The sequence below is a fragment of the Elgaria multicarinata genome, chromosome 13 (assembly GCF_023053635.1).
Source record: "Elgaria multicarinata webbii isolate HBS135686 ecotype San Diego chromosome 13, rElgMul1.1.pri, whole genome shotgun sequence".
Classification (NCBI taxonomy): domain Eukaryota; kingdom Metazoa; phylum Chordata; class Lepidosauria; order Squamata; family Anguidae; genus Elgaria; species Elgaria multicarinata.
The window spans coordinates 23,557,620-23,569,718 of NC_086183.1; the positions used below are offsets into that span (position 1 = coordinate 23,557,620).

The following is a 12,099-nucleotide window of genomic DNA, read 5'->3' on the forward strand; positions in this document are numbered from 1 at the left end:
AGATGGAAGGGCGTCGTGCAATGGAGGAGGATGCAGGTCCCGTGGAGGAGCCACGGGCCAGTCAGTCTCTTCCTCCACCCAGCCCCCGCAAAAGGAGATGTAGAAAATGGTCAGAACAGATGCAGGTGGTCAGACGAAGTATGCACCTGCAGAACAGGCAGGGAATAGACGCTGAACTTTAGTAGGGGGTTGGGTCAAAGTGTAGAGGAATGAGGCACAGCTGGGATCTTGGTGGGGTCATACTTGCAGTGCTTGAAAAGGGAAAAGCCAACCGCTGGTCTGGTCTAGTGAACACCTTTCATCCCTCCAGTAGCTACTGTGTCTCCACGCTTTGCTTCCTGATCGTGTTCGCTAGCCAAAAAAATGGAGGAGGCACTTGCAGATGAAAACCAAGTGTTAAGGCAGCAAACTAACCAACTGGCTGCTATGGTGATGGCGTTGCAAACACAGTTATCACAGATAGAGCAATGACCCCCTCCACCTCCTCCGGCTCTGGCACTTTCTCATAAGTGTCCTATTGCCCCACCGGAGAAGTTTGATGGCTCTCCAGACAAATTTGCAGCCTTTCTGGCACAGTGTGAGCTATACATGCAGCTGCGGCCCCAGGACTTCCCTACAGCTCAAGTTCAGGTGGGTTTTTTGATAAGCTTACTGACGGACGCTGCGGCCAAATGGGCAACTCCCTTGCTATTGCAGAAAAGCCCACTTCTCCAAGACCATGGGGAGTTTGTTAAAGAATTCCGGGCTGCATATGAGGACCCACAAAAGGCAGAAACTGCCAATAGGAGAATCCGGTGCCTCCACCAGGGTCAGGATAGTGTTTCCACCTATGCCAGTGCCTTCTGGTTACTGGCCATGGATCTCACCTGGAATGAAGCAGCCCTGATGGACCAATTTCAGGAAGGGTTGCACTAGATGAACTGGCAAGGGTGGACCGGCCTGGGAATTTGAAGGAACTCATCCATTTGTGTTTACACATTGATGGGCACCTAGAAAGCTCTCACCTGGAATGAAGCAGCCCTGATGGACCAATTTCAGGAAGGGTTGCACTGGATGAACTGGCAAGGGTGGACCGGCATGGGAATTTGAAGGAACTCATCCATTTGTATCTACACATTGATGGGCACCTAGAAAGCCGTAAGTTGGCAAAAAAAAAAACCCGCACCCTCCGGTCAGTCACCCCTGCAGGCCGTGGGCAGCCAGTAGTCACGCCATCACCAAGTTTCCAGTCTGGGGAGGAGGAGTCTATACAGCTGGGTGGGGCCCAGCCCTGCCTCTTGGTGCAGGAAAAGGAGCGTCGGCAACAGGGAGGCCTGTGTCTTTACTGTGGGCAGGAGGGGCATTTTGCTCAAACCTGCCCTGCCAAATGGCCACGCCTCATGGTGTCGGGAAACCGGCAACCCCATCTCTAAAGGGAGTCCTAGGACTGGGGCAGGGAGGCGGCCCATCAGTTGAGACTCCAATTCACCACTCTTGTCAGCCCCTGGCTCTGCCGGTGACCATGTATCAGCCAGGCCAACCCCCGGTCCAGACCATGGCCGTGGTGGATTCAGGGGCCTCCAGCACATTCATGGACATGGGCTTTGCACAGCAACAGGGATTTCAAGTGTACCCACTGGCCATGCCCCTCAATATAGAGATGATTGATGGGAGGCCTTTAGCTTCAGGTTTGGTGATGCATGAGCCCGAGCCCTTATGGGTATGGAACTTAAGGAGCCCTTATGGAGATCCAGGGACACCAGGAGCACATTTGGTTTCTGGTGGTGGCACTAGCTCATTTTCTGGTGGTCCTTGTAATGATGTAGTTGAGGTTGCATGACCCCTGCATGACCCCTGCATCATGTGGCTCCGAGGGGAGGTCGTCTTTGAATTGAACTGCTGCAGTCTTCATTATTGGCAGAGGACAGTGAGTGCCATTCTCAAAGGGCCTCGGGAGGACCTGCTTGAGGGCCTGCCAGACAAGTACCAGGAGTTTGCGGACGTATTCAATAAAAGGGACGCAGGTTACTTGCAACCCCATCGGCCGTATTATTGTGCCATCTGTTTGCTTTATTACAGACTTGCTCTCATCGGAAGGGCATACCACCATTCTGGTGGTGGTAGACCTGTTCTCAAAAATGGCTCATTTCATACCATGCACAGGCACCCCGACAGCAAAGGCCTAGGAGGAGTTGTTCATACATCACATATTCCGTTTGCATGGTTTGTGGGAGGGAATAGTTTCTGATAGAGGCTCACAATTCATGACACACAAACCATCACACACAAGCAAGACACACACAAACTATCCCTGCGAGGCGGGCAGAGGAAGAGGGAGGGAAGGCAAGCAGGCAGCAGACATTTCTGGGGGCATAAGGAAGTGAGCCAAGGATAGTTTCAAAGCCAGTAATGCAAACCATCCCTGTGAGGTGGGAGCAGCACAGAGATATGCCTTTTCTTTTGCATCCCATAACTAGGAGGCTAGGAGGATAAGAGTAAAGCTTTGTGATCCTTGCTTCAGAGTTGATTGACTGCACTGTGATCACAGCCATTATTAAGCAACAAAATAATGTTAATAGCAGTACTAATTAATATTAATAGCAACAACAACAACAACAACAACTACAACAAGGAGTTGAACCACAATGAAAGCCTGCCTGACTTCATTGAAGAGGAAAAGCCAGGAGAGCTTGGGCTTTGGGGTGTAAATATAAATTGGAATAAATAAATAAATAAATAAATAAATAAATAAACAAATAAACAAAGGAGGGGTGGAATTAAAAGCAGCAGTGTTGCTGAATAAACAACAAGAAGAATTTTTTAAAAAGGGCTATATCTGTCTTTTACCAGTAAGAGGAAATTGGACGTTTCCAGGGGTAGGGGGAACTGTGCCAATTTGACTGGCCCTGTCTAGGGACCATTCTTTAAGAAGCGACCTGCCACTTCAACTCATGACAGGCATTAGTCTCCAGTGGTTAACCTTTGGAGGATTCTGATGATCCTCCAAGGGCAGGAGTGTCCACTGAGCATGTCCACATACCCTAGGGGACCTCATCCCCTTGCACCACATCTGTTCAGTTGTTCACCAAGGTTAGGGTGGGTAGCAGTGCTCTGTTTCCTATCGGTTATTTATTTGCTTAGTATATGATTTCAGGTCGCGTTTGTGCATTCGGGGCTACTGTTTTTAAAAACACTGGGAAAAGTCCATTCAGACTAAGAAAGAGAAGTTTCCCAGTATTCCAAGTTACCCGTTTTCCCTATCCCCTCCTCCAACTTTGGGATAATGTGATCATGACTCTGCCTTTCAGCACTTCAAAAAGCTACCTCTACCGGTTTTTTAACCCGATTTTTTAAAAAAAATATAGCAAGTGAACTGCACAATGCAGAGAGCTGAGAGTAGGCTCAAAATGACCCCCAGCCATGACTCTATAAGCACAAGTAGTTTCAGAAAGATAGCTTAAAAACAACACAGTTATCCCCTATTCTTTTCCGCAATGCAATCCTATGGATGAAATTTTCCAAAATGGGGATCGGATCGCGCCGTGAAAAGAGAGGCGCTCCGCTTATGGGCGCTTTTCTTCACCGTGCTTCTAAGAGTCTGAGGTCCGCTTCTACTCTGCCTCTGGGCAAGGCGGAGCAGGCCAATTCGCTTCTGATTTTCCGATTCTAATCGGAGCGGAGCACATGCCTAGTTTATACAATGAGATGTTAGAAATACTGGAGTCTCTTTCTTATTTTTATTTTTTCAGTTATTAGCTTTCAGAGTAGGAATTTACAGGAAAACTATTGTGTAATCAGAGGAGTCAAGATTCTAGTGCTTTGGCAGGAACTAGCCACCCTAAGATTCTCGTTAGACCTAATTCAGAGCATAAACCTATGCTTGTTCACTCATTCTGTTTAGTGAGACTTATTCAAAGTAAACATGCATCCCATTGGGATTTGAGGATGCAAAACTATGGCATTGCACAGTGCCATCCTATGCACATGTACTCCAAACTAACTCCCACTGTGCTCAATGAAGCTTACTGTCAGGAAAATGTGTGCCTACATTTGTGGCTTAAGGAATGAAGAAAAAATATATCAGCTAGTAGCTTCCCCACCACCTTCCCACTGATGTGCCTCAAGAGAGTTCTACTAGTAATCCATTGTCAGAGGGAGCAGGTCCAACTGTGCTTTGTCAAAAAAAACCACGGATCCAGTTGAGATAGTTGTCGACCTTGGTATGTATGCGAGGCCCAATTTCGTCAGCAAAAGAAGCAATCCCCTGGACTTCTCCTTCACAGATAAGGGGTCCACCAGAATCACCCTATTGAGAGAACAGAACACACTATGAAATATATAGTTATGGCTTAGACTACGATAGTGACCTGGCTTGCACCCAGTGCTAATCCATAATTTATTCATCTCAAAAGTTGTTAAATTCTGAGTTGTCACGGTGTGTGAACTCTGTCAGGCTAACAAACCATGGTTTGTCAACCACAAACAACCCAGGAAGAGAACCTGTGGTTTCATGTCTGGTTGTGAACTACAGGCTGTTTCAATCATGGATGGTCATTACATGTGAGTCCAGAACTGTGGGTTGTTCATGGGTTGTTTCTCCAGGCTATAGAAAAGGGTGGCTAGTACTGTAATGCCACAAAGGCATCTGGGATATGAGGAGGGAGTGGGCAGGGGAAGAAGAAAACTAATAACCTAGGGTTTTAGGTTCCCTTCCAACATCTTTGTGTTGTTGGTTTTGTTAATTTTTTGTGTGTGCAAACTTCTGGTCCCCCAAAGACGGCTGAAACTTCCCCACAAGGACATGGATGGTGACGTTTGGCTACATAAGAATCGGCACTCAGTTTGCTATCCTTTTCTTCTGTGTTAGTTTGGTTTGCATTATGGTGTATGTATGTACGTGGTGTGAAGAAAGGTTTGTATGTACAGAAACATATACTCTTTACAATATTCAATAGTGTGTAATTTACTGGAATTTATCATAGTGTGTACAATGCTAGTTAAGCATGTACTATGGGAGGGTAGCACATGCAAGTACAACTGTATTGTAAATGTTACACTTTGTGTATGTTATGTATGTGTACAGAACATATGACTACGCTGAACTATATACAGTGTGAATTTAGCATGTACTAAACTTTATTATGCATATGCTAATTTACATATAATTTATATACAATTTGCATATGCATACTGGCGCCATCCTTTGCTCTCTTTATGGATGATACATCAGTTTCCAGCCTGGTCCACTGTAACCTGGTTGCAATTTTGGGCTTGGTGAAAGGAATTCCGACCACAGAAAAATCTCCTTACCGAGCATACTCCTTTGCATCCTCTCCAAGTTCCTGTACATAATATGTGGTCAGTCATTTTCCACTTTCGGTGAGCCTTCACACACAAGCGTTTCTCTTGTATGTTGACGTCAGCGCAATGAGGAACGTCAGGATAAGTCACTGAAAACCAGAAGGAAAGGGCGAGATGGTCCAGTAAGATGCTTGCAAGGGGTCGTGTTTGCTGTGTATGGGAGCAGCTGGGTGAAAAAATCTGGCCATGTGCAATGCCACTTCCAGCATTTTGGGGCGCTTTAAGGAAGTCCTGCTGAGAGGCCCCACTGAACCTGGGAGAGGGCTATGGCTCAGCGGAAGAGCCCCTGTTCTGCATGCACCCACCACGCTCTGTGCCCCTTCTGCTTTTCATTTCATTTCTTAAGTGCCTTAAAAATTAAGCAATGAGTCTGTTATGATGCAAAGTGAACTGTTGATCTCCAGCACCATCTTTATTTGGATGTAAAAGAATAGATTAACGCTTTGTTGCTCAGACCCCACCTCTGCCTTGTAATTCGGTTCTTGGACTAGTTTATTTTATTTTAGTCCTACCAGTTTACCTTCTGGCAAACTAGAGTTTTGTGATGGGTGATGCCCACCAGAGTAGCCATTTTATAAAGGGGTGGGTCCCCCCCATGGCAGCCATTTTGTGAGAGCACCTACGACAGTCTCAAAATTCCAACCGTGCCCACCAGCCCAAGGGCAACATTTCATGGAGCGCTTTCCACATCTATGGAGAAAATGTGCCTGAGTGTGCAGAGAATTATGAGCTGGTGATGATTCTTACCCGTAGGAATTGTGGTTGAGCCCCAACCCATGACCCTGCATTTTGCTCCCACGGAGACAGAGACGGTGGGCAGGCGGAGAGGGGCGATGAACTTGCTGTACTTCACAGGTTTGTTCAATTTGAGCATCATGATGTCAGCAGTGAAATTCACACAGCTGTTCTTGGTGGTGCGGGCAGTGTCCGGGTAGCAATGGGTGGCCACACTGACTCTCGACTGTTCGTTACCTCTTAGCACATTTGAGTTGTGCATTCCAAGCTTTATCTCGATTTTTCCACTACAAGAAAAACAGCAAACAGGTCCAAGGCCTAGACGGGCAAGTTGACTATGAACGTCATCACACAGGAGGAAAATCCCATTCCATTGCTTCTCCGCCCACGCGTTTGTCCCTCATTACTTCCTTTTTTGAAAGAGTAAGTAAACAACCTGCATGTGGCCCATTCAGTGGGCCGCTTTGATCCCACTGCTTCTCCTGCACACAGCAGTGGCAACTTCCACCTTTAAAATCAAGTCGGACTTACTGGAGTGTGTTTTTGTTACGCGAAAAAGGCTAAAAGGGGTGGGGAGGCACGTGGGAGGTAGACTGTGTTTTGAGAGGGACCCACAAAAATCCGAGAGTGCCCAGTAACAAGCATGCATTAAAACACTTGTCTGATAGAGCTCTACATGAATGCTTGGGGTGGACATTTGTCCTGGGATCTCGCCTGCAGGTACTGTCATAGGACTTGCTGCTGAGCATGGCTGTCCAAATCTTCCAAAAGCAGACCGAGGACCAAATATGTCCCTGCAAGAAGCCCACTCTTGTCCTCAGCAATTCCCCAGAAGGCCACCGCCCCTTTCCCCTCGCCAATAGTTATTTGGGAGTTTCCCTGTTTTTGCAGTTTTCCTCTCATTTCAAAAACTTTAAAAATGCCTCTCCTGAGGCTACTAGCAGGAAGAACTTTCAGAGCTTCATCACACCAGCATTATACTGTGCAATCGCTGTGAATTGCGTGCAAAGGACTCCAAAGTTTTCCAGCTAATAATCTGCTTTTATTGTGAAGTACTCTGAAGTTTTCCAGGTAATACTCTCCTTTGACTGTGAAGTACTCCCATGCATCCTGCTTTAATTGTGCTATGAAGGGAAAAGAATCGAGAAATTTTGCTAGTAGTTTTTGGATAAATCATTTGTTGTTTTCCGAGTGGCCACTGGGGCAGAATGTGATATGTTTAAAGAAAAATTAAACAAATGCTTACATCAAAATTGGCACAGTAATAGATATTAAGGACAGCTTTAAGCATACCAAATTTGAATCGGATTGGGCCATCCATTGATTTTTAATGTTTTTTTACATTTCCCCCCTTAAACCCTTTGTAAAAGATCTTAGGACCGCTGCTGCCCAGGGTGTGATTTAGCAACAACAACAATGCCAGTTTGTAACTTGTAAACTTACACCTCTGCTGTAGCGCATTGGGGAGATCCACTGAGGTTCACTCACACAAGTTCTTATCCCCACCCCCCAGATCTTCTTTGTACCTCCTCCTACTGTTTATAGGTTGTTTGAAGTGGGGACAACTCCCCCTCTAACAGGGATTGGATTTTGCTTCTCTTGTTACTGAACACCAAAGTAGAATGTTACGTAAGACTGCAGTCAACTCTTTTGCAGGCTTACTCAGTAAATAAATTCTATTGAGTTCAATGGAATGCATTTCCAAATTAGAGCCCCTCGGATTGCAGTCTTAATTTTTGCAACTTTAAAAAGGGAAAAATGGGGTGGGTGGCTGGGGTGGAGGAGTGAAGCGAGGTAGGAAGTGGCCATCTCAACTCCCAGGGTATGGAGGAGGAGACTTCAAATGCAGTGCCAGGACCTCCAATGACAGAAATTGAGAGGGAAATCACAGTTAGTAAGAGGATTAAGCTATCTTTTCCCATATGGGGGCACCCAATAAAAACTGGACTCCCCATTGTTAAAAAAAAAAAGGAAAAGGAAAAGGTGGGGAGATGCAGGATTCCCCTCCCCGGAGAACATTTCCATCTCTGCTTCCCCCTGTTTGTGTCTCCTGCCATCCCCTACTGAATTTTACATACTCAATGGAAAGGACAAGCGGACGGACACACACGCACATGCTTCATTCAGAAGCAGCCAAAGGACTTTGCTTGAAACTGACAAGACATTTGGGTGAAACTTACCAGCCTTTGAAGAGCACCTCTGACAGACCTACCATACGGAACGTGTTCCTTTATAGTGGAATATGGTTAAAAACACACACAGATCTAAAGAGTCTCTCCCTCCCCAATCTTTCTTTCCTCCCTCGTTGTTAAGTCTACTTGATTTGTATATATGTGGGTGAGGGTTGCTGCTGCAAATCCCATTGATTTCAACTGCTAACATGTCATGCTGCCCCTTGGTCCATGCTTAGAAAAAAGGGCGCAGAAAGAAGGGGAAGTTTTCCATCCCCCCTTCCCTCCGTTTCTCTCCCTTCCAAGCACAGATCAAGGGGAAGCAGGTCACATTAGCAGTTGAAATTAATGCAATTTACTTTTGAGTAAAGTTAATCCCCTAACCCTGCCTGGAGGCTCCTTCCCTCCATGGCTCCTGCTTAGGAAAAGCTCCCAGGTGTGGAAAGAAGGGAAATCTTTCCACTACCCTTCACCATTTCTCTCCCCCCCCCAAGCACAGACCAAGGGGCAGCAGGTTATGTAAGCAGTGGAAATCAATGGGATTTACTTTTGAGTAAAGTAAATCCCATTGAAGATGCACAGTTTCGGAAGTTCAAAGGCATGGAAATGCGATTCTAAGTTCCTCCGCACTAAAAGAATATAAGCTCCAATGGATTTGAGGGAAGAAATGTAAAAAAACATTAAAAAATCAATGGATGACCCAATCTGGTTCAAATTTGGCATGCTGAAACCTCTCCTTAATACCTACTACTGTGCCAATTTGGATTTCTTTATCTTTAAAAATGAGGGTGCTGCTGGCAAGGAGGTTGCATTTCCCACATTTCTTTTAAAGTGAAAATGGATGAGTTAAGATGGAGGAAGCAGGAGTAGAAAGATTTGAATTGGCAATTAAAAACACCCGCTAGAGACAAGACAAACCCCTTTCATTCATCAGCAATTCTGCCCCTTGAAAATACGCCCACAGAACACCGGATTCAAAACAAGGGATGAAAGTACATGCTGCAGTTTGAGCGATGTGCTTTTGCATGCCCCGAAGAACCAGACTTTCCCTGCACCAAGATATTGCACATCTTTTGGCTTTATAGCACAATTAAAGCAGGATGTATGGGAGTACTTCACAATAAAAGCAGATTATAATCTGGAAATCTTTGCACGCAATTGATAGTGATTGCAGAGTATAACGCTGGTGTGATAAAGCTTGAAGCTACCAGTTACAACATGTAGTTTTGGTTCTGCCCCTCTACCCTTCATTCCATCCCTCTTTGCTTCTGTTCCTGCCCACCACCAGAATGTGACAACTTCTCCGATATTGCAATTGGGGTGTGAAGGTGGAAAGAGTTCCATCTCTCCTGTCATAAAAAAAGATTTCAACTTAAACTTCACTGTAAAATTTTACAGTGATTTTTTGGCAGGGATCACATGAAATGACCTATCAACAGGACCTTGCATTCCTGTTGGGTTCCTGTCCCAGATTCATACTTGGAAAAGTTGTGACAGGGAATCCTGAAAATGCCCCCATTGAAGCCCCTCAATTTAATGTGAATAAATTGCTCAAACACACTCCTGACACTTTCTCTCTAGCCCCCACCTTTGTGCCTTTAAAGACAACAAGATACTGAAAGCTCCAAGGCTGTCTTGATCTCTTGATCCTTATCTGCCAGGATTACGTGTTACTTTTTGCATAAGCACTTCGCTTGTGTTTAGGAACCAGGCTGAGCAACATAGACTTGGAGACGTGCATTGTTTAATTTATTTACCATCTAGAGCCCTCTGAATAGGCATTTCTGAAGGGTCAGAGCATACTCTGGAATTCCTATTTCTCCTTGAGCTGCTTATCAAAGAACAGAATGCACATTTTGTACCGGTGATAGGCTGCCAAAATATGGCATTGTTTATTTAAGAATGGGTTTCTGTTTAAGGAACATGTATAAGACTTGTGATCAGTCACAGGAGGGAAAAGTGTGACTTCATCAGAGACACTTTGATGAGTATAAAAGTATGCTGATGTGAATGATGGAGAGAGAGTTTTTCTCCATCTGTTTGAATCTCTGTGTCTGGACTGGTTGTGAAGTCATTCCTTCACTATCAGGTAAGGGGAATTTCCCTAACAGTTGCATGTATTTTACTGCAATGTAACTTCTCTACCGGTAAAAGCAAAAGGCTGCATTCAAGGCCAGAGCTCTTCAGAACACACACCATGGTCACTATTGGTCATGGATGAATGAACCTTAAACAATGCCCAAGATCTGAAACTGGATCCCAGACATATTCACCAGTGCCTTGACATGATATTCCTCACCTTTCGTAGCAATGAGCAGCACTGAGCACCCAGTTAGAATCAATCAATATTCCATCACAGTAGGGGCCTTTAGAGGTATAGAGAAGCACAAGCCATGGATGTTCAGTCTCACTGCATTCCTCGCCTCCAAGGACCCGCTTACGGTGTGCTGACACTGCAACACAGACCAAGAAAGCTCACTGTCCCACTGGGATGGGCACCAATGCTGTTCAACAGAGATAGCAATACCTCCAAAATCACTTCTCCCAAATAACTCAATTATCCCTTTCATTCTTTAAGGAGAGAGGCTACTTCACATGTGGGTTTGCTGTGTGACCATTCAGTGTTGAAGAAGTTTAAAATATGTTTCAGCACTACACTTTACACATCTCTCTAGCATAAGCTGCACACAACAGCCCATCTGCATCCATATCATGCGCAAGAAAAGGAAAATCAGAATGTAACGAGTCACATGCAATGCTCTTCAGACAACAATACAGGTGACTTACACACATAAAGAGAGAACTGCTACACATCTAACACAAATGCAGTTAGAAGTGGAAGCCAAACTGATGCATACCCACTATCCCCCAGCCTTCCAAAATTTCTGGTCAGATTGCATCAAAATGCCAGCTCTTACCAAAAGTCGGCAGCAGCAACAGAAAGAAAGCCAGCAGTTTGGAAGGTTCCATAGCAGCAGATGTGCCTGGCGAAGTGTCCCTACGTAGTTTAGAAGTGCAGAATAAGTTCAGCGATTAAGACAACAGAGCACAAAATGCTAATCTCAACTCCTTTATTATATCCCCCATGGGTTGACACACTCATGTCTGCCAATCTGGCATCTCCTGTGAGAATGCATACAATCAATCATTCCCAGTGCCTTCTTTTCCCCAAATCCAGGCAAACATGAGAAACAGCATTGCTTAATCAAACCGAGGTTCTTGGTGATAATTTTCTCTAGTTTGTCTTTGTTTGGTTTGGATAAACAATCCCCACTTTCTGGACCGGGTTAGGGTTCCTCTCTTCACATTGTCTGATCTGGCCTCGCCGTTCCCCAAATGTCAGGCACTCTGAACTTCTCACAAATCAATGAGGCAATAGAGTGATGTGGGGCAGGTAAATAATCCCCAATCCCATCCACAGTTTGTCTCTGCCAAATGCCCAAGAAGAAATAGTGTCCACAGCTGCTCAATCCTTCACTGGACTTTTTCGCTAGTACCTTTACACCAGAAAATGCCTACAGCCTGGGGCTAATTGTTTTATGAAATCTTTATTGCAAAAAGTGATAAGACATCACAATTTGACATAATAAAAATATGTAAAAGGATAAGCTAAAATAAATAAGTTAAATAGGTTAAAAATGGATAATATAAAGTAAAAGTAAAATAATGAACACAATTGGAATATGAAGATAAAAATCACATTAACATATATTAAGAACTTTAATTCAAAATTGTCCTGAAAGCCACACTTGCTTACAGTGAAGTTGAAATCCTCCCACTCTATTCACTCTCTATTACGGTTCTCCAGATGTCATGGAGGGAGCTTGGTTGCTCCCACAGAAGAGGTATTCCG

At 44.9% G+C, this 12,099-nt stretch overlaps 1 protein-coding gene across 1 annotated transcript; it reads right to left on the reverse strand.

Moving 5' to 3' along the window:
- Positions 1–4,156: 4,156 nt before the first annotated feature.
- On the reverse strand, positions 4,157–11,216 carry LOC134408371 (gilatoxin-like). The gene is made up of 5 exons (XM_063140628.1): positions 11,165–11,216; positions 10,546–10,699; positions 6,088–6,362; positions 5,290–5,429; positions 4,157–4,285 (listed from the first exon to the last, which is right to left on the reverse strand). Exons 1-5 carry the CDS (start codon positions 11,214–11,216, stop codon positions 4,157–4,159), a joined length of 750 nt encoding a protein of 249 aa, XP_062996698.1.
- Positions 11,217–12,099: the final 883 nt, after the last annotated feature.

What these genes read in the sequence shown, in the direction of transcription:
- LOC134408371 (XM_063140628.1), bottom strand. Translation starts at nt 11,216, where the DNA reads ATGGAACCTTCCAAACTGCTGGCTTTCTTTCTGTTGCTGCTGCCGACT. An exon ending in GCTGCTCATTGCTACGAAAG is followed by an intron (nt 6,363 to 10,545) that starts GTGAGGAATATC and finishes TTTTTCTTGTAG; the next exon opens with TGGAAAAATCGAGATAAAGC. An exon ending in CTCAACCACAATTCCTACGG is followed by an intron (nt 5,430 to 6,087) that starts GTAAGAATCATC and finishes TCTGGTTTTCAG; the next exon opens with TGACTTATCCTGACGTTCCT.